The 23,002-nt window shown below is 44.4% G+C and overlaps 2 protein-coding genes across 2 annotated transcripts in view; both read right to left on the bottom strand.

Moving 5' to 3' along the window:
• Positions 1–12,877: 12,877 nt before the first annotated feature.
• The window catches only part of ZBTB16 (zinc finger and BTB domain containing 16), a 228,808-nt gene continuing 218,683 nt past the window's right edge, over positions 12,878–23,002 (bottom strand). Inside the window, exon 7 of the mRNA XM_007171983.3 lies at positions 12,878–13,111. Within this exon, the coding sequence (XP_007172045.2) occupies positions 13,077–13,111 (35 nt within the window). The 3' untranslated portion in view covers positions 12,878–13,076. The remainder of the gene's footprint in view (positions 13,112–23,002) is intronic.
• On the bottom strand, positions 19,311–22,814 carry NNMT (nicotinamide N-methyltransferase). The gene has a single exon (XM_057552215.1). The coding sequence runs from the start codon at positions 20,904–20,906 to the stop codon at positions 20,505–20,507; it is 402 nt and encodes a 133-aa protein (XP_057408198.1). The 5' UTR covers positions 20,907–22,814; the 3' UTR covers positions 19,311–20,504.

The following is a 23,002-nucleotide window of genomic DNA, read 5'->3' as shown; positions in this document are numbered from 1 at the left end:
TCCACTATACACATGGCTCCATTCTGGTCATTCCATATGGTGGCCCTGCCCCTGAGCTTAGAGAACCTTCTGACTCATCTCCTCACAGCTGGCTGACGAAGTCTGCATGGTGGTGGGGGGAGTAAAGGATCTTTTTGCCACCCATTGCAGCAACTGAGATGGGACAGACAAATTGTCTCAGGTTATTGCAACTGCTGGATCTTCAAAAGTCAAATCACAGACTTGAAGGATGTAGAATCAAAACAAGGTGTCTTTGGGAGTGGTTCTGAGGGGCTGTTGCACCACTGGTACTTCCTGCTTCTCCTGACTGCCCTGGGGATGGAATACAGCAGGAAGCATCCAAAACTCAGCCAAAAGACAGAAATTGCCATCCTGATTTGCTACCAACAACTTGTATGAAAATGGCAGTTAGAAAAACTAACTTTTGAGATTCTTAAGCCTCAGTTTGGGTGTGTAAAATGGGGATAATAAGGGAGGAAAAAATTCTCCTCTACCCCCTTAGGGTCTCTTTCTGGACCTAAGAATTAAATGGACATAAGACAGGTTAACAGGAGAAAAGAATATACATTTAGTTAATTTTTTTACATGTACAAGGGTGTCTTCACAAGAGAATGAAGACCTGAAGATGTGACCAGAGCAGGGAGGTTTTAGAACTTTTAGACAAAGAAATAATAAATTTGTGAAAAATTGACAAGACAAAGCCGTTTGGGGTGGGATACTAAATGGTAAAGAAGTAACTAAGAAGGTAAATGTTGGTTCAACAAAGTTTGTTTGTACAGATTTCTCAGCCCCAAATTCCCTGTCTCTGGTGATTGAAATGTCTTCTTTCCTCCTGGTATAGGGAGGGTATCTTTCATATGGGAGTTTTATCTCCTGCTTTCAGGAAGAAAAAGAAGGGTCAGAGTATCCTTGTACCTGCTGTTTCTTTTTTTAAAAAATAAATTTATTTATTTTATTTATGGCTGTGTTGGGTTTTTGTTGCTGTGTGCGGGCTTTCTCTAGTTGCGGCGAGCTGGGGCTACTCTTCGTTGCAGTGCGTGGGCTTCTCATTGCAGTGGCTTCTCTTGTTGTGGAGCATGGGCTCTAGGCGTGCAGGCTTCAGTAGTTGTGGCACAAGGGCTCAGTAGTTGTGGCTAGCGGCTCTCGAGCGCAGGCTCAGTATTTGTGGAGCACGGCTTAGTTGCTTCGTGGCATGTGGGATCCTCCCAGACCAGGGCTTAAACCTGTGTCCCCTGCATTGGCAGGCAGATTCTTAACGACTGCGCCACCAGGGAAGTCCTGTATCTGCTGTTTCTTAAGTGCCTTTAATTCAAAATAATGAATATGCCAAAGTGGTATATTTTAAGGTGATATATTTTGGTTTCCTTCAATAGTATCTGTCCTATTCACAGTTCCCTATTCAAGGTATTGAGAAATTTAAATCATAGCTTCCCTTACATTGAATCCTTACATTGGGAAATGTACCCTATGCCCACTGATGGATCAATTTACCAGGGAGCTTTAAAAATAATGGTTCTATAGGGGCTTCCCTGGTAGCACAGTGGTTGAGAATCTGCCTGCTAATGCAGGGGCTCCGCAACAGGAGAGGCCGCGATGATCAGAGGCACGCGCGCCGCAATGAAGAGTGGCCCCCGCTCGCCAAAGCTAGAGGAAGCCCTCGCACAGAAACAAAGATCCAACACAACCATAAATAAATAAATAAATAAATAAATAAATAAACCCAAAGTTAAAAAAAATAATAATAATGGTTCTATAGCTTATATGTGGCCTTGATACTGTTGTACCCCTTTCCTCTTCACCTCATAATTCATTTTTCCCATCCTTTTCAGAAGCCACCAAGGTTGATAGTAAGAATCAGACTTCACTATACACTGAAATCTGTTTCCTCATAATGGCTCTCTACCCACTCTTACATGAATGTTTGTTATAATCATGAATGTTTGAATGCATGTATACAGGAAGAAACAACGATCAAGAAGGAAAGAGGAGGGCTTCCCTGGTGGCGCAGTGGTTGAGAATCTGCCTGCCAATGCAGGGGACACGGGTTCGAGCCCTGGTCTGGGAGGATCCCACATGCCGCGGAGCGACTACGCCCGTGAGCCACAACTACTGAGCCTGCGTGTCTGGAGCCTGTGCCTCTGCAACAAGAGAGGCCGCGACAGTGAGAGGCCCGCGCACCGCAATGAGGAGTGGCCCCCCGCTCGCCGCAACTAGAGAAAGCCCTCGCACAGAAACGAAGACCCAACACAGCCAAAAAATAAATTAATTAATTAAAAAAAAAAAAAAAAAGAAGGAAAGAGGAAGAGAAGAAAGAAGGGAGAGTGAAAGGGTGGGAAGGAAGGAGAAATGACAGAAAGAAAGAAAATACGCCATTCCTGTCTAATCTGGGAGTTTGGTCCACTGGTAGCTTCTCTTCGCATGTGGTCAGCTGATAAAGTATTTGGTTCATTATCTCAGGTCATGACCTCATGAGAAAATAATTCTATAACATTTAGTGCACAAAAAAATCAAAGTAGTGGGGCACTCTTTCCCAAAATACCATACCCTAGACTCCAGAGGCTAGATCAACTCTCTTCCTAGAATATACTATACAAACCCAAAACATAAACATTGCTTACATTTTTTTTTAGAAAAACGATTCTACATATTGACATATCGGTTTCCAGTAATAGGTCTGACTATCTCTCAAGACATACCCTCTTTCTGAAAACCACTAAAAGTATTATTGTAGATACAGATATATCATATTTTTATACATTTTATTATATATATGTGTGTGTGTGTGTGTATATATATATATATATATATATATATAACAGTAGAGAAGTTTAACCAACTACAAGATATAATTTTTTAAATTAATTAATTAATTTATTTATTTTTGGCTGTGTTGGGTCTTTGTTGCTATGTGAGGGCTTTCTTTAGTTTCAGCAAGTGGGCGGCTACTCTTTGTTGCAGTGTGCAGTCTTCTCATTGTGGTGGCTTCTCTTGTTGCAGAGCATGGGCTCTAGGCACACGGGCTTCAGTAGTTGTGGCACACGGGCTTAGTTGCTCTGAGGCATGTGGGATCTTCCCGGACCAGGGCTCAAACCCGTGTCCCCTGCATTGGCAGGTGGATTCTTAATCACAGTGCCACCAGGGAAACCCCCAAGATATAACTGAAGAGAGAATTTGTAAATTGAAAGATAAGCTAAAAGATATTATCCAAAATGCATACAAGAGAGAGAAAGAGAAATGGAAAATATGAAAAAGAAAGAGTATGAAGTGAAAAGTTCTAACACGTTAAATTAGAGTCCCTGATGGAAAAGAGATATACAATGAATGAGAGTAACATTTGAAGAGGTAAAGACAGAGAATTTTCCAGAACTGATGAAAACACTATATCAGAGTCTAGTCAAGAGGCAGAAATTTGAACTGGAAAAATTTAATATAAGTTTAATATAAAGAATTATTAACTAAGTTTAAAAATGGTTAACTACTAAGAGGGTAAAAAAGAACTCTAATGTATACCTTAGAGTTACAGAGGTGGCAAATGTAAAAAGCCACTGGGGATGAAGGGAACCAGGGACAAAGTTGGAAATTTAGAGTACAGGCCGTAGAACTGAGAGTCACAGCTCTGATGAGAAAGCACAGCTGCTGCACTGATGGTGTCCAGCTCAGGAATCCAAGAAATACCACTAGACAGATCAGACATGCACTGGGCCTCTAGCTCAGTGAAGACAGTCATTGCTAGAGACTGTTCTCTGGATCACAAGCCCACAAGCAGACCTCAGGAAATAAACCCCAGGAAATAGCAAGTCTCTTCCTCCTTCTCAAGCCTTGTGTGTCTCTCCAGCATCCCCCGCTGGCAGAACACAACAAAGAGGCAGTTGGCAAAGGACAACTGTGTTTGCAGAATCTAGCTCTCACGTCACAAAATACAGAAGGGTGGGATGGAGCTGTGAAGCAATGAATTTATAACAGGCACAGCTATCAATACACAGAAACAATCATAGGTAACATTTATGGGGCACTTATTTTGTGCAGCTACTGTTCTACGTACTTTACAAATATTAACTCATTTAATCCTTGTAACAGTTCTATGAAAAACTGCATTTAGAAGTCCAGTAACTCCCAAGCAAGATATGTAAAAGTAACCTGCTGCTAGACATTTTATTGCTGTAACTGCAGAACACCAAAGACTATAAGAAGATGTTGAAAACATCCAGAGAAAAAAACACAGATTATCTTCAAAGAGTGACAGTTACACTAAGAACTGATGTTGCAGGGCCAAAAAAGGGAAGCCAGAAGACAGGAGAACAATCTTGTCGATAGGCTGAAAAGAGTCCCTGTCAGATAGAATTCTATAACAAGAAAAAAATCTTTCAAGAATTTGAAAAAAATAAAGACATTTTGAGACAAAAAAGAAAGTTTGATTCCATATACACATATATATGGAATCTAAAAGAAAAAAGAAAAAAATGGTGAGAAGAACCTAGGGGCAAGACGGGAATAAAGATGCAGACCTACTAGAGAATGGACTTGAGGATATGGGGAGGAGGAAGGGTAAGCTGGGACAAAGTGAGAGAGTGGCATGGACATATATACACTACAAAATGTAAAATAGATAGCTACTGGGAAGCAGTCGCATAGCACAGGGAGATCAGCTCGGTGCTTTGTGACCACCTAGAGCGGTGGGATAGGGAGGGGGGAAGGGAGGGAGACGCAAGAGGGAGGAGACATGGGGACATATGTATATGTATAACTGATTCACTTTGTTATAAAGCAGAAACTAACACACCGTTGTAAAGCTATTATACTCCAATAAAGATGTTAAAAAAAAGAAATCTCAAAAAAAAAAGTTTGCCACAAGTAGGTCCTCTCTAATGGAAATCCTAATAATATCTTTCAGACAGAAGGAATGTGAACCCAGATGGAAGGTCTGAGACGCAAGTAAGAATGAACTGGTGGGTAATTGGTGGGTAAATCTAACAAGCATATTAAAAATAATGTCATATGTGGTTATAAATAAGCAATGAAAAAGAGAACCTCATGGCAGATGCTACAGACCTTTAAAAGATAACAACAAGATACTATGAATAACTTTATGCCAATATTTTAAAAATTTAGATTTACAAATTCCTAAGTAAATGTAAAGCACATACAAAACCTGAACGGGGGCTTCCCTGGTGGCGCAGTGGTTGAGAATCTGCCTGCCAATGCAGGGGACACGGGTTCGAGCCCTGGTCTGGGAGGATCCCACATGCCGCGGAGCAACTGGGCCCGTGAGCCACAACTACTGAGCCTGCGCGTCTGGAGCCCGTGCTCCGCAACAAGAGAGGCCGCGATAGTGAGAGGCCCGCGCACCGCGATGAAGAGTGGCCCCCGCTTGCCGCAACTAGAGAAAGCCCTCGCACAGAAACGAAGACCCAACACAGCCATAAATAAATAAATTAAAAAAAAAAAAAAAAGAATAATTAAAAAAAAACAAAAAACAAAAAACAAAAAAAAAACCTGAACGGACCTATAACCAACATAGACTTAAATTGAAAAATTTTCCCACACAAAACCTTCAGAGTAGATGGCTTCACAGGCGAGTTCTACCATATATTCAAGGAATCAATCATTGTAATATTACACAAACTCAGAGGAAAGAAAAAGAGAAAAACACTCCTCAACTCATCTGATAAGTTTAGCCAAACCATAATACCAAGGTTATTTATGAGAAAGAAAGATTACAAGCTAAACTCATTCATGAACACAAGTACAAAAATCCTAAACAAATTATTGTCTAGTCAATAAAATAGCAAACACTTTTAGGATGCTTACTATGTTCTAGGCATTGGTTTAAACATTCTGGACATATTACTAAACTTTACAATAGTTCTGTGATTTAGGTACTTTTTTTTTTTTTTTTTTTTTTTCATTTGTGTATTTATTTATTATTTTAAAGGAGACTTTACATTTTAGGCTGGCTTTCGATTTACAGAAAAGTTGGAAAGATAATACAGAGAGTTCCTGCGCAGCCCACACCCAGTTTCCCCTAATCCTGATACGTGTCTGTGAAACCCTTTTTTCACTCCTGACTTGCCCCCTTGTTTGAAATAGCAGTCCCAGCTGACAAGGGCGGCTCCTTCCAGCAAAATGCTAGCTGTCTATTCCAAGTCAGATAAGAGTTAGATGAAAGGACCAGGTAGATGCAGGGCAGGCAAATGCCCAGGCCCACACCTCAGCCTGCGGGCAGCCCCTTCTCACCTCGCTTCGATTTAGGTACTTTTAAAAAAAAAAAAAATATTTATTTGTTTTTATTTTTGGCTGTGCGGACTCTCTAGTTGCGACGTGAGGGCTTAGTTGCCCCGTGGCATGTGGAATCTTAGTTCCCTGACCAGGGATCAAACCTGCATCCTCTGCATTGGAAGGGAGATTCTTAACCACTGGACCACCAGGGAAGTTCCTAAGTACTATTATTATTCTCATTTCAGCATATGAGAAAATGGAGACACAGAGAGGTTAAGTAACTTGCCCAGGTCACTCCCACATTGTGGTATGGCTGGGTTTCAGACCTAAGCAGTCTAACTCATACATCCATTCTTTTAGTAGTTACACTGTAACTGAGGTGGGCTTATCACCCAAACACAAGGCGATTTAACATTCAAATATTAATTAGTGTAAATCATTACATTTACACATTAAAGGAAAAATAGATCTGGTCAATAGATATAGAGAGGAAAAAAAGCTCAAATTCAACATCCATTCACAATAAAAACAGCTCTTGGCAAACTGGGAATAAAACGCAACTTCCTTAATGTGATAAGGATTATCTACAAAAACTTCAACAAACAACATACTTAATAATGACACATTTAAAATTTTTCCCTTTGACTTGAGAACCGAGAAAAGAATGCTACCAATTACCAATTTTATTCAGCATTCTACTAGGGGATCTTGGACAGCACAGTAGATAAGAAAAATAAATAAAACGTACAAAGATTGGAAAGGAAAAAGATAAAACTATTATTATGAACATATAATGATGATATATATAGAAAATGAAAAATACTCTACAAATGAATTACTAGAATTAATACAAGAGTTTAGCAAAGTTTCTGGATACAAAATCAATATAAAAAAAGTTAGGTTTGTTTCTCACCAGCAGCAGTTATAAAATGAAATTTAAAACAGTCTTCATTCACAATGGCATTAAAAAATGCAAACTACCTGGGAATAAATCCAACAAAATATGTACAAGACATTAATGGAAAAAATTATAAAATTTTATTAACAGACATTAAAGAAGACCTAAATAAATGGAGAAATATACCAGTTCATGTATTGGAGGACTCAACATTGTAAAGGTGTCATTTCTCTCCAAATTGATTTACAGACTCAGTAAATCCCAATTAAAATCCCAATAGGTTTTTGTTCGAACTTGACAAGCCAGCTCTAAAATTTATATGACAGCGCCAAGGGCCAAGAGTAGCTACTCCTGAAGAAGAAAAATAAAGTAGGAGGACTTGCTCTACCAGATATAAACTTACTATAAAGCTATAGTAATTAAGACCGTGTGGTATTGGGACAAGGATTGACAAATAGACCAATGAAACAGAGTAGAGAACCCATAAAGAGACCTACACCTCTATGAACATTTGCTATACAACAGAGGTGACATCCCAGGTCAATGGCAAAAAAGATAGTCTTTTCAATAAATAGTGCTGGCATAATTGAGTATCCATAGGGGAGAAAATGGAATTAGAAAATTGCCTCTCTTGGCAATATAGTACAGAGAAATTAATTCAGGTGGATTCAAAAACTATATATGAAGAATATGTATATATTCTATATTAGAAGATAATATAGAAGAATATCTTCATGACCTTGGGAGTAGAGAAGGATTTCTTAAACTGGGTAAAAAACCATTCACAGTAAGTGAAAGATTTGTAAATTTGAGTATGTTACAATTAAGAATGTCTGTCCAACCAAGGCACATTAGGAGAGTAAAGGTACAAGTCAGAGAGGGAAATGATACTAACTACAATATATAAAAGTGACAAAGGACTAGGATCCAGAATTTATAAAGAACTTCTATGAATCAAAATATAAAATGAAGAACAACACAGAAGATTTGAACAGATCTTTTATAAGAAAGGAAATCCAAATGGCCAATAAACCTATGAAAAGATGTTTAATCTCATCAGTAAAATGCAAATTAAACCACAGTAAGATACTATTACACAGCCATCAAATGGCAAAAATAACATCTGACCAGCACCAAAGACCCTGACCAACAGATATTCTCTAGTGAGCATATAAATTGGCATACCATTCTGGAAAACAGTAGAATAGTATTAACAAGTAAAGTTGAGTTTGTGCATACTCCACGCCCAGCAATTGCATGCCCAGGGACTTGCGTAGAGAAAAATCTGCACATACACAGAATGTTCTTAGCAGCACTGTCTGAAATAGCCCCCAACTAGAAACAACCTAAATGTCCAGCAGCATAGAATAAATAAATAAATTGAAGTGTACAGCAATGAAAATGGACCAATTACAGCTATAAGCATCAATAAGGATGTGTTTCCAAATGATACAGAGTGAAAGAAGCAAGTCATAAAGAAGACCTATGTTTTTACTCCATTATATAAAGTTCAAAACATGCAACAGTAAACAATATCATTTAGTGATGCCTAAACGTGTGGTGAACTGTAAAGAAAAACAGTGAAATGATTACTTTAGATGCCAAGATAATGGTTGTCTCTGGAGGGAAAGAAAGGGGCTGTGCTCAGGTGGAAGAAGATTCTGTAGTGTTCTGTTTCTTGACTTGGGGGTGGTCACCTGGTGTTCATTTTATACTAATCATTACACCGTATGTAAATATTTTATGAACATTTTTCTATGTATGCTGTATCTCACGATTTTAAAACACATCCTGCACATCTAGATGCAGAGTCACTTTCAAAACAAGCACAGATTTAGAGATCAAGAGTACTTGATCATATAGGTTTTCCCAAGTTTCCTCTGTGAGGCAGGCCTCAGCAAGTCTCTTTTTACTCAATTTAATCCAATGGGGTTAAATCACTCAAGGGCACTAAAGGATAAACGACTATCGCAACAAAATAGGGCAAGAATGGCGGGGAACATTGCAGAAACTGCCACTCAAGTTTCCCCCCAAGCTTGTCTTTCCAATTCTGGAAGAAGTCCTTCTGTGCTTCAGACATCAAGGCTTACTTTAGATCAGAGGCTCAGGATGCTCCAGAGATGACTCAGACCCCAGTCAGCAGTGATCTCTCCTTTTACACTTCATGTCTCCTGCTTATATCCAAGAAAGTGGTGGAAGCCCAGGTATGCCGCAGCAATTAGGAGCCTGCTCCCATCGCCTCCGCCTGCTGCCGTGGGGGACAGGTCTCGCTTATGTGGCAGAGAAGCACGTCTACTGAGCCTCTTCCTGGTTCTTTGCTAAACCAGACCTGAGGCCGGGTGTGAGCTCCCAGGTCAGAATCCCAGGCAGAGCCGAATGAAGCAACTCTTGCCGTCAGAGGAACCGGCAACTTGGGAGCCTTTCATGCGCTTGGTAATTAATAAGAAATAAACAAAGTTACAAGCAGAATGATAACTCATCAAATTTAATTTGGTCCCACAGGGCCTGCTTGAGATTCTAATGAATACATACGGTGAGGCCAGGGATGGTTAATGGGAGCCTCAATTACAGGGACACGGGGAGGTTATTCTTTTTCTATTTATTTACTTATTTATTTATTTAGCTTGGCTGCACCAGGTCTTAGTTGCGGCACACGGGATCATCGTTGCGGTGTGCGGGATCTTTAGTTGTGGCATGTGGGATCTTTAGTTGAGGCATGAGGGATCTTCAGTTGTGGCAATGCAAACTCTTTAGTTGTGGCATGCATGCAGGATCTTAGTTCCCGGACCAGGGATCGAACCTGGGCCCCCTGCATTGGGAGCGTGGAGTCTTACCCACTGGACCACCAGGGAAGCCCCAGGAGGTTTTTCTTTTTTAAAATAATTTATTTATTAATTTATTTAGTTTTGGCTGTGTTGGGTCTTTATTGCTGTGTGCAAGCTTTCTCTAGTTGCAGTGAGCGGGGGCTGCTCTTCGTTGCGGTGTGCGAGCTTCTCACTGCGGTGGCCTCTCTTGTTGTGGAGCACGGGCTCTAGGCATGCAGGCTTCAGTAGTTGTGGCACGTGGGCTCAGTAGTTGTGGCTCGTAGGCTCTAGAGCACAGGCTCAGTAGCTGTGGCACACAGGCTTAGTTGCTCAGCGGCATGTGGGATCTTCCCAGACCAGGGCTCGAACTCCTGTCCCCTGCATTGGCAGGCAGATTCTCAACCACTGCGCCACCAGGGAAGCCCCCGGGAGGTTTTTCTTAAAGCCCACCACCTCTCGACTTCCCTCTTTTGTTGAGAGTCCTCCTACCTGTGGGGAAGAAAGGAGGCTGTTCCCTCAGACCACGAGAGGGACAGTGTGAGTGTAGAGAGCTGCATTTCGTTTCCTGTGGCTCTAACACCGCATCCTCCCACAGAGCTTTGAGTTGAAAACCCACAGCCACAGACACTGATTCGGTTAGAAACTCTGGTTACCCGGTTATCTCTCTGGTTATCTATACTCATGAGTGTCCAAATTTTAAACTGGCCACTGAATCCATTGCCCAGCATGCAGAAGGCTTTGCGAAGGATGTCAAGGAGGGGAAGGAGAGGAATATGTGAGTGGCGAGCTGCTTGGCTACAGGAAGGAGAGTGAGGGGAGACAAAAGATATTGGAGACGGGGCAGGGAGGGCTGCTCAGAAAAGAACAAGATTCCTGAGCCTCAGCCTCAGCCAACTTCATCATCCAGCCAAGAGGCGTCCAGCCCCTACCCATCCCCATTACACGGCTTGTGAACTGCAGGGAGATGGCATTCGGGGCTTCTGGCAGAGCCCAGGACCAGTGGCTTTGCTGTATCAGGGGGCCAGCTTGCTGGAGATCAGCGTGCGCCCAGCAGATGTCATGCCGATCTAAGTGCAGTGAGGCTGGAAATCAGGGTGGAGCTCCCACGACACCCACCTGGCAAAAGCTGACAACTTTAGTGGCTTCTGCGCTCTTTGGATTCTTTTGCTTTGTTTCCTTTCCTCCTCGGCGTGATGCTCTTTTGGCACATGCTTCCTTATGATACTTACTAAGACCTGATTAGGGCTATCTTCTCTGTTCCACTGATCTTTTTCTTGTTTCCTACTAATTACTGTAATGTTATAATATATATATATTTAGGACACCCGTCCTGTCACTAATAATGCTATACAAATATGAGCACAATGTATTTCATTCTTTTCTCCCTCTGTTTATTACATATGTAAAAAGCAAATCGTTTCATGTTCTGAGTAAGAGCTCTTTGGACTAAGATTGGATCTTATAATTCTGTTCCTCTTTATTGTTTAGTTTTTTAAAAAGCAAGAGGTCGGGAGATTAAAAGAGAATGCTTGTGAAATTGGAAAAAAGCACAGTGAAGGCTGAACGTGGGCTTTTTAAAAAATTGAAGAGACGTGTAATAACCTCATGGAAATCAGATTTCGTAAAGGAAACCAAGCCTCAGAAGTCAAAAGCCGTGACTGTCAGTCTTCAATCTCTTGTCAGAAAGCTTTTGAAAGGAAGAATCTGTGTAGTGCAAATGAATTCACACATTCAATTCTATTTTCTTTTTTCCCTCCCATTTTCCACTCTCATTCTCCCCATAGGCAACCATTCCCAGGTGTTTAATGTATATTCTTTATGTGTATTTTTGTAAAATATGTACTGTTGTTCCATATGCATTTTTTTGATTTTTATTTTATATTGGAGCATAGCTGATTAACAATGTTGTGTTAGTTTCAGGTGTACAGCAAAGTGATTCAGTTATACATACACATGTATACACATGTCTTTGTTGGTTATCTATTTTAAATATAGCATTGTGTACATGTCAATCTCAAATCCCAATCTATCCCTCCCCCTTCCCCTTCCCCACTGGTAACCATAAATTCGTTCTCTAAGTCTGTGAATCTGTTTCTGTTTTGTAAATAAGTTCATTCGTATCTTTTTTTTTTAGATTCCACGTGCAAGTTTTATCATATGATATTTGTCTTTCTCTGCCTGACTTACTTCACTTAGCATGATAATCTCTAGGTCCATCCAAGTTGCTGCAAATGGCATTATTTCATTCTTTTTAATGGCTGAGTAATATTCTGTTGTTTATATGTACCACATCTTCTTTATCCATTCATCTGTCAATGGACATTTAGGTTGTTTCCATGTCTTGGCTATTGTAAACAGTGCCATATGCATCTATTTTTATTTACACCATTTCCACTATGCTTTGAAGGCCCATTCTCATTGCTATGTGCCCATGGGGTCCATTACTTCTGACCACTGCACTCTCCATGACTTGCATCCCCTTCGCTTATTATCTATTCCCCCAGTGATGGACACCCAAATTGCCCCCAACTCCTCAGCACAACATTCTGTAGATATCTATGTCTCCTCTATATAGACCCGTGTGAGCCTTTTCACAGGATATATCCCCAGGAGTAGGAATGCTGAGCTACAAGATAGCCACATATTTAATTTTACTAAGAACCACCCAATTGCCCCCAGCAAGGCTTCACCAGTCTACCTCCCTACCAGCAGTGCATGGGAGTTCCTGGGTTACCATAGGCACATGCACACCTTCAAGCCCTAGCACACTTCTTGGAATGATCTACTTTACCAATTTTTGCCAGTCTCATGAGAACAAGTGAAGTGGTACATACACCTTTTTTAATTTTGCCTTTCTCTGGTGAGCTTGAGCACATCTAAATATGTGTGTCAGTGAGTAAGCTAAGTGATATAACAAACCCCAAATCTCAGTGGCTTAACAAAACAAATGTTTATTTTTGGTTCACATCACATTTCAGTGTAGTGGGGGTCAAGGGCGGAGTACTACTCCAGATGGGCAGGCTTCTACTGGGTAGCTCTGTCATTTCCTAGGGCCTCAGGGTCCTCTGCTGGATTCTCTGCCTCCAGCCAGCAGGGGAGGGAAGAGAGAGCCCTCAGAGAATGGCACGGGAGGTTTGTAGTGCCACGCACAGATGCAGTCACATTCCTTGGGCCAGAGAAATGCCTGGTGCCCCTGTGTGCCAAAGAAAAGAGGATATGGAAATTGGTGAAGAATTAGACAATCTCTGCCCCAAGCTGTTTGTGACTTTTGCGGTTTCCCTTTCTATAAATTTCCTCATCATATCCTTGTTCCTTTTTTTTTTTTCAGACTTCCTCCTGTCATTGTTATTCATTTGTGTATTCATTGTGTATTCTAGAAGGTATCGATTCCCTGTTGGGATTTTTAAAATATATTTATTTATTTTCTTTCTTTCTTTCTTTTTTTTTTTTGGCTGCATTGGGTCTTGCAGCACACAGATTTCTCTCTAGTTGCAGCGCGTGGGCTTCTCTTTAGTTATGGCGTGCAGGTTTTCTCTCTCTAGTTGTGGCGCGAGGGCTCCAGGGTGCATGGTTTGTGGTACATGGGCTCTCTCGTTGAGGAGCGCAAGCTCAGTAGTTGTGGCATGCAGGCTTAGTTGCCCCGCGGCATGTGGGATGTAAGTTCCCTGACCAGGGATCGAACCCAGGACCCCTGCATTGGAAGGTGGATTCTTTACCACTGGACCACCAGGGAAGTCCCTCCCCATTGATTTTTGTTTGTTTGTTTGTTTTATTTTAAAGGAGTTTTTTATTTTTAAAATAAATTTATTTATTTATTTATTTTTGGCTGCATTGGGTCTTCATTGCTGTGTGCAGGCTTTCTCTAGTTGCGGTGAGAGGGGGCTACTCTTCGTTGCAGTGCTCAGGCTTCTCACTGCAGTGGCTTCTCTTGCTGCGGAGTATGGGCTCTAGGTGCGTGGGTTTCAGTAGTTGTGGCATGCGGGCTCAGTAGTTGTGGCTCACAGGCTTAGTTGCTCTGTGACATGTGGGATCTTCCCGGACCAGGGCTCGAACCCATGTCTCCTACATTGGCAGGAGGATTTTTAACCACTGTGCCACCAGGGAAGCCCCCCCCCATTGGTTTTATCATTGCAAATAATTCTACCAATCTGTCTGCCTGATCACTTTGGCTATGGGGGTCTTTCACCAATCAGGAATCTAATTTTTATGTGAACTAGTCAATCAATTTTTAGTCTTACATTTTTTATTTTTAAGATTGTGTTTGTTGTTTGTTTACAGTCTTAACCTCTGGATTCCTCTTGAAAGTACTCTGTCACTACTTCCTTTGTCAGTTTCCCCATCGGTCCCCAATTTGCAAGGAGGTCACTTGTTAAGGACAGGGATGTGGAAGGTCCCCAGAGGGAAAGGCTCAGCCAGAGGCTAATTACCCAGCCTCCAAGTCTCCCTTCCAGCATCCATTTTCCCCTAATCCTGTAGGCTCTGGCCTAGAAAAACTCAGTTCTCCAAAGCTCCTACACAAATGTACAGAACTGCTCAGGAAACCGTTTCAACTGGCAGGAGAGGTGGGCAAGAGCCAGATCACAGAGCCTGAGCCTGATAAGATGGTTGCAGCATTAAAGGGTATTAGGGTGGAACTTTCTCAGACACATTAGAGTTTCTTTGAACCTCTCTCCCATGTTGTTTCTTCAATCTCTTGCTTACACTTTTCCCTTGCCTGAAAAGCCCTCTCTACCTTTGCTTGGTTAAACCCTCTTATCCTTAAGCCTTAACCTGGGCATTATTTCCAGGAAGCCTTCTCTGACCTCGCTCCACCCCACACCCACATCTAGGTGAATGCACTTCTGAGCCTTGCACAACTCTCACTGAACTTACCACACTACATTGCAATGGCCATTTGCCTACCTGCTCGTGAACTTTTGGGAAGAATCTGAATCCAATTCCCCTTTGTACTCCTAGCACTAGCTCGGGACCTTAACACATGCATAACAGCTGTTGGATGGATCTGATGGGCTTACTATGCCCTGTCCACGGTACTTGGCCTTCCTGCCCCAGCTTCATGGGCTTTGGGGAGGTTTTCATTACAGCAGAGAGGCCCCAGAAGGACACCCTTCCAGAGGTCAGGTGGCGTGTCTCTCCCTTGGTCTGCGTGTCCAGGCTGCTTATGGGCCAGTCTCTAGCCGGGCCCTGGAGAGGGCAGATCTGAGTTAGCTTTCCTGGGCCTTAGCCTGTATTGTGGATGGGGCAGGGCCTGTGCAAATTATATATGGTTAAGCGAAGGTCAGTGGAGATCAGGACTCTCTGTCCTGGCGGTGGCCCTCCTCTTCCTAATTCCCGCATTCAGACGTCAGGTTGGACGGGAGAGCGGGCCTCAGACGATGAGCAGTCCGTGGACAAGCAAGATGGAGGCAAGAGGGGATTCCCTGGTGGTCCAGTGGTTAGGACTCCACACTTTCACTGCCGAGGGCGTGGGTTTGATCCCTGGTCGGGGAACTAAGATCCCAGAAGCCATGCAGCGCAGCCAAAAATAAAGACTGAAAAAAAAAAAATTGAGGGAAGAGAGTCCTCCCGCCCCATTGGCCCTGCAGCCTGCCAAGCTCAAGGCTCGGCTGCCCTCTTGTGTCCACAGAGTGAAAGACAAGGGAAACTTAATCCTAAACTGGGCTAGGACTGGTCCCTCCTTCTCCCCAAGGGCACCCACACACGGGGGCTCACATTCAGCAGGGCCACGTGCGCTGTCCCCCAGCAGTGCACTGCCCAGCCCACTCACTGCTGGTTTTTGCCCTGGAGGTCTGAGGGTCTGGGATCTTCCTCTGGAAGGGAAGGCCTTGAACATTTTAAAGGGGGCTTTTCGGGACTTCCCTGGTGGGCCAGTAGTTTAAAATCCACCTTCCAATTCAGGGGACGCGGGTTCGATCCCTGGTCGGGGAACTAATATCTCACGTGCTGCGGGGCAACTAAGCCTGTGCACCGCACCTACCAAGCCCACATGCTCTGTAACCCGCACGCCACAACTAGATAGGAGCCTGCACACCACAACGAAGAGCCCGTGTGCCGCAGCTAGGACCCAACGCAGCCATAAATAAATAAATCAATTAATTAATAAAGCGGGCTTCTCCACCGCAATAAGCCCACGCACTGCAACGAAGAGTAGCCCCCGCTCGCCGCAACTAGAGAAAGCCTGCGTACAGCAACGAAGTCCCAACGCAACCAAAAATAAATAAATTAAATAAATAAATTTTTTAAAAAAAGAAATGGAAATTTTTATTTGAGCCAAATTTGAGTATTATAACCCCGGAAGAGCATTTCAGGACGCTCTGAGAACTGTCCGGCCCGTTAGAACTCAAGGCACAGTTATATAAGTTTTTGAGACAGAGGGCTGTCCAACAAATGAAGTATTATTGAGTTTACATAATCCAGATCTAAGGGTCACCGTGGTAGGTCATGTGACCCCTTACAAGATCAAGAAGGAATGTTATGATTTGAGTTGTCTTGTTGGTGCTAGGAGAACGTTGCTCTTTATGGCTGGGGAAGGTATTCCTGCTGATGGGGGAGGGTTGGTCAATGGGTAATGCAGATACACCATGCACAGCGGGGGGGAGAGGGGAGGCCAAAGTGCAGAGGAGAATTTTTTGCATTTAAACTTTTCTTGTCTTGCCATAAAATATGAACTTTATTTCACAATCATAAACATCATTTCATGATGTTTAGAAACTCTCTGAAAATGTGCCAAAGAGCTCCTATAGGTCCTCAATCCCTGGAAATAAAACGAAGACTGTCCTACAGCATCCTTTGTAATGGCATCCCTCTGCTTGATACCAATGGCACAGAAATCGATGTCCTTAAATGTAGCAAATCATTGCCTTGGGCAATACTATGCAAGGAACAGATTGTACAAAGTTTTATTTCTATACAATGAAGTTAGCGGTGGAGCAACAAATTGCTTTCAATTTTATGGGTAGTGGGAATTCCCTGGCGGTCCAGTGGTTAGGACTCTGTGCTTCCACTGCAGGGGGCACGGGTTCGATCCCTGGTCGGGGGAGCTAAGATCTCGCATAACACGTGGCCAAAACAAAAAAAAAATTATGGGTAGTATGGAAACATAGATTAATTTTTAAATTGTCTCTTGACTCAAAAGCCATTTTTTAGAAATCTACCTTGTAATATTAAAGCATCTATATGTGGGGAAATAGAATGGAAAATAATTCCTTGAAACATTGTTTGTACCAGGGGAAAAAAAATAAAACCGGGCTTCCCTGGCGGCGCAGTGGTTGAAAATCTGCCTGCCAATGCAGGGGACACGGGTTCGAGCCCTGGTCTGGGAAGATCCCCACATGCCGCGGAGCAACTAGGCCCGTGAGCCACAACTACTGAGCCTGCGCGTCTGGAGCCTGGGCTCCGCAACAAGAGAGGCCGCGATAGTGAGAGGCCCGCGCACCGCAATGAAGAGGGGCCCCCGCTCGCCGCAACTAGAGAAAGCCCTCGCACAGAGACGAAGACCCAACACAGCCAAAAATAAATTAAACAAAAAAAAGACCTTTTAAAAAATAAATTAATTAATTAATTAAATAAAACCAACTTTATGCCTAAAACACTAAATAAAGATGTTTGATTTATCTTTTAAAAATAAATAAATAAATACATACATAAAGGGGGCTTCTCTGTGGGAGGGCTGCAGACAAGATACCCAACAAGCAGGCTGGCAGTTTCTGTCTGCCTGTTGGTTTTGCTTCCAGAGACCTTCTCCGCACTAGTTTTGGGGAGCTCCGTCGTAAAGAAGGGGGGCTGCTGGGCTTGGCACCCTGCCCCCAGGAGCTCCTGCTCTCACACCATCGGCTGTGCGGGGCCCCAGGTAGGTCTGCTCATCCCAGGCATCTCGTCCCACCCCCTCTGCCCATTACAGCATCGCCCTGGTTGTTTCCTTCTTGGGGCTTCTCACACTCTTGTTTTGCTCTACTCTACTATTGCCTGCCTTCCCTGCCCCTCCCAAGTAGAATGAGGGCAGGGCCTTGTTGGACCCACTCACTGCATCCCCAGAATACAGAACAGGCCCCGCAGGGAGCAGACACTTAGCACGTGTTTCCCGATCGAAGTTCCCCACACATGCCCGATGTCCACCCACGGTTCCCATCTGGGCCAAGCTGCTTCCTCCTCCTGAAACGCCTTCATCACCCCATCCCACCCCCACCCCCACCTCACTCTCTGCCCGGCAACCTGGTATTTACAGTTAGTTCAAGGCTCACTTTAAACATTACCTCTTTGTGATGCCTCCCTGACCTCTCCCAAATTAGGCCATTTCCTTCTGTGTTCCCTCACTTCCTATAACGGCTGTCATAACTGTCTGTGAGCCCGGCAAGAATTGTATCATATTTGTTCTTGCATTCTCAGTGCCTGGCAGATGGCAGATGCTGAACAAATATTTATTGATGAACTCTGATGACCACTGCAGAGGCTCACAGAGCCCAATGCCCCGAGCTGCCCTCCTGGCCTCACCTCCCTCTGCTCTCGTATAGGGAGCCCACACTCTAGGCAATGGAAACATCACATCATTCACTCAGCATCTTCCCGAGGCCATGTTTTGTAACAGTACTGTTTCCTCCAGGGGGAATGCTTTTCCAACCATCATCCTCCTTTAAAACGCATCTTGGCTGCCACTTCCTCCATGAAACCTTCCTCAGTTCCTGAGCAGGAACTAATCCCTCCCTCTTCTGTGCTTCCCATCATCGTCCCCCTCCCGAGCTAATTCGGCCTCAGTGTAGAACATAGCAGAAGTGTGCTGCCCGTGATCTCAGCAAATTGTAAACCTTCTCCGGTCACCAGCCACGGCTCACACACATTGGTATCTCTCATCTGCCATGAAGCTAAACACTCAAATGCCCACTCCCAGGCAGCCCATAAAGCATACACGGTAACTTGAATGTCATGTCAAGAAGCCAATAGCTCCCAATGTGAAAACTCGCGTAACTAACACTAGGACCCCGGAAGAAACTTCCCCAGGTGCACGTCCACACTTCCTGCAGGAAGGCAGAGACTGGGCACCTCAATCCCGCCAAGAGCTCCCGCCCTGGGCACCCTCCTTATATGCCCTCCCACCTTGCTCTTTGCCTTATGCTTTCCCAGCCCAGCCCAGCTTTCTGGCCGCACATGCCAGTGTATCCTTGGAGCCCTCTTGGGATGGAGTGTTAGCACTCAGCCTCAGGGTCCATCTACTGCAAGCAAGTCCTGGTAGCTAATCTTGATCTGACCTCAGCCTTTGGGAGTCAGCGTCACCTGTAACTCATGTGGTGGCACCAGGGGTAGAACTGACCCATCTCTACTACCATCCTCAGCATAAACACACACACACACACACACACACACACACACACACGTGTGCACATGCCCACATACACACACAAGAATATACCCAGATACACACATGGTGTAGAATGTGCTCAAGGGCTTAGATGTTGCAATCATGTTTAGTGTGAAGACCAACCCTGGGCAAAGGTTCTGACACTCCTCACAGTGTCCAGCTTGACGCAGGCATTCAACAAATATTTGTTGAATGACTAAATTGCTTGCGTGCCCACCTCCAACGCCACCCACGGTCGCTGATTTGACACTCCTCTGCCCCCTTGAAACGCTGGCCTGTTCTACCATGTCAGGTGCCTGATGTATTAGCAGTGCCCTAGAGGGATAGGGCCACAATCTTGGTACCCAAATGTCTTTAGTTTTTCTTGAAGTTCACCAAACACGGTATGTTATCTCCCCTCTGGATCTCAGTACCTGTACTAGAAGTTCCTGCCCTCCACCCCCGATTCCTTCACCTGGCTTACTCTTGGTCACCCTTTAGATCTCACTGATTTGCTTGCTACTTCTTTCAAAAAGTCTTTTCCAAGTGTCCCATCCCTGCCCCCAACTGGGTTAGGTGGGTTTCACTGGACAAAGAAGGAAAACAACTTCTCTTGCTCTTTTTAGAACTGCTTATGATATGCATCTATAAGGTCAGCCAAACTTAAAAAACACACAATGTTGCTCACGTGGTTATTTACCAAGTGTATTCATGTTATATCTTTGGGGTGTCACAATAACCCTGGGGAAGGGTGTGATGATTTCCATTTCAGAGATAGGAAAACTGAGGCTCTGAGATACCAGGTGCCCACCTAAAGTCACAAGAGCAAGCAAGCCAGAGAGCCAAGTGTCAAAATCCATGCGTGTGCTTTCCATTTCATGGGGTCGGGATGCAGTATTAGCAGGGATGAGGATGGAGGTGGGGAGTGAGCTCTGAAGTTGTGTCGTCTGAATTGCCTAAAATAGGGGAGCGGGAAGGGACTCTTCCCCTTCATTCCACGCAACCCTGGAAAGCCCTTAACACAAAGGAGGCACAGCTTTATTTCTCTGGTCCAATTCTTTTTCCCAACCCTGGGCCATTAGTGAAGCATATTATAAACCTCTCTGTTTGAAATAAGCATCCTTATTTACCTGGCAATCATTTGCTGGTAAGGGTTCTAAGTAAAGCTGACTAAATGAAGAGGAACGCGAATGAGGTGGCAGAGTGATAGATGGAGCTCTGCCCTGCTTGCTGCCCATTCCTCCAAGTCGCTGCCTCAGTCCCTTCTCCGGGCCACCAGGAAGAAGAACCTTGTGTAATCAGAGCAGTTATCCAAGCGGGTCTCAGTGGCCTGCGGAAACTCCTCCAGCTTCTCAGTGATGAAGCCGGTCTCCTGCAGGGCCTCCAGCAGGAATTTCTCGTCCAGGGACAGTGCGGAGAACCTCTTGACCCCCACCATGAAGAAGGTGGCCTCAAAGTCCCCACTCAGCACCAGATGGCCCCTGGGCCGGGGCAGGACCTCAGGTTCCAGGGGCCATTCTTTCAGGATGTCACACTTGAGTACCTGGCGGATGGCTCTCCTTAAGCGCTCCTCCTTCTCGGCCCCCCTGTCTCTGGAGTGGAGGGAAAAGGAAAGAGGGACCAGCTGGGTCATACTCATCACGTAGACCACGCACATCACTCCCAGCCATTCTCTGCTTGGCGCACAGGCTCCCAGAACAGCAGGTTGCCGGTTTTACAGATGAAGAAACTGAGTCCCAGAGAGAGACCTGGTCCTGAACCAGCTGTGGACAAAGTCAAGGCCAGGACCTGCTGACCCTGAGATCAGCGCCCTGTCTACCTGCAGGCCCTCTGTCGGCAATGCACCCCTGGCAGTTAGCCCATTCTCTTTCTGCTAGTCTGTGTTTAACACGACCCAGACAAGTGCCTCCAGAAACGGAAAGTCTGCCTGGAATCAGCTGAGCAAAACTACAAAGTGAGCTTCAGGCGCTTTGTTGGGGCCCCCAGTCTCTCCATTACCTTTCCCTCCCTTTGTCCCCTGGCCACTGCACTTAACCTCCTCGTCACCTCATACATTTCCTTCTTACCTATACCTGTTCTCAGGATGCGGGCTGCATTCGTATTATTGTATGAATAAGGACTAGTACTTAAAGGCTTACTCTTTCCTGCTCTGTATTTTTTAAAAAGTCATAGTCTTAACATATACACACTACTATATATAAAATAGGACCTACAACAAGGACCTACTTTTAGCACAGGGAACTATACTCAATATCTTGTAATAACCTATAATGGAAAAGATCTGAAAGAGAATATATATATGTATAACTGAGTCACTTTGCTCTACACTTGAAACTAACACAACATTGTAAATTAACTATACCTCAATTTTAAAAAAGCAAAAAAAAAAAAAAGTGCTATAGTCTTAAGCAAAAGGAATAAGAATCTAACGTACAACCTCAACTATCTTACCTAACTAGGGAGGGTGATATTTGGGGAGTGGAAGGGCTATGGTGGACCTTCCTGATGCCCTGAAATTGAATGAAAATACACAAGGTAAGTAAATTTTGTTCCACTTGCAGTGCAAGATTGTCTTAATTCTAACCCCTATCTCCTGGGATCCATGAAAAGATTCCACAAGTTTAGAGCCCCCTGGAGCTTGTAACTGGAACAACAGGGGCACCAGCCAATCAGAATGGAGGCAGCCCAGCGGGTTCTCCATTTGCTTGGGCTCAGACCTTGGCATTCCATGTGGACCTTGGTGATGTTTCTTCCAGCTCCAGGTTTGTCTCTAGCCAGCTTTTTCTGTTCCCTTTTTTGGTCTTTATAGGATTCATATCTCACTCTTCCTCCTTTCTTGTTGGGGCCCCACTGACTTCCTTCCTTCTTTGTCTCCATCTGCCTTGTCATTTCTACATGAGCCCCATGGAAAATTCTTGATTCGGGAGCTAAGTGAAGCTCCTGGTATCATGGAGACTCAAAAATAAACAATAACCCCCTTACCTGTTCCCCTCAAGCTCACACACATATTTCACCACCGAGACCAGTCAAACGCCCCTGGCACCTTCTTCAGCCGCTTCTCCAGCTCCTGGCAGTTTTTGTCTGAGTAGTTGATAGCAATGATCTCTTTGAAAGACTCACAGGCAGAGAGGAGCTGGTAGATGGTGGGCCCAGAGCTGAGGTCAATCAGGAGTTTTCCTTCCAGCCCACCTGTTTTAGAACAGGAATGTTCTGAATCATCAGTACCAAGGCAGGGCTCTGAGGTCCACATTTTCCAAAAGGCTCCACTTTCCTTGTCCCATTAGGAGAGGCTACAGGGAGTCGACCATCTGGGAATGTAAACTCCAGGACTGGGAACTTTGCCTGCACTACCGCCCCAGCTCACTGAGCATGGAGAGTTTTGGTAGGAGGGAAGTGTTAGGAGCAGGGGAGTTTGTTTGGTGGCTGGGTGTTAGAGAACCAGCTTTGACATTTCACCTGCCAATTTACGACTGTAAAGAAGTGTCCAGAGGGCTTCCCTGGTGGCGCAGTGGTTGAGAGTCTGCCTGCAAATGCAGGGGACACGGGTTCGAGCCCTGGTCTGGGAAGATCCCACATGCCGCGGAGCAACTGGGTCCGTGAGCCACAACTGCTGAGCCTGCGCATCTGGAGCCTGTGCTCCGCAACAAGAGAGGCCGCGATAGTGAGAGGCCCGCGCACCGCGATGAAGAGTGGCCCCCGCACCGCGATGAAGAGTGGCCCCTGCTTGCCGCAACTAGAGAAGGCCCTCGCACG

This window comes from Balaenoptera acutorostrata, chromosome 9, assembly GCF_949987535.1.
Source record: "Balaenoptera acutorostrata chromosome 9, mBalAcu1.1, whole genome shotgun sequence".
NCBI lineage: Eukaryota > Metazoa > Chordata > Mammalia > Artiodactyla > Balaenopteridae > Balaenoptera > Balaenoptera acutorostrata.
Note: the sequence above shows the minus strand (reverse complement) of the source record. Positions and strands in the feature narration are given on the sequence as shown.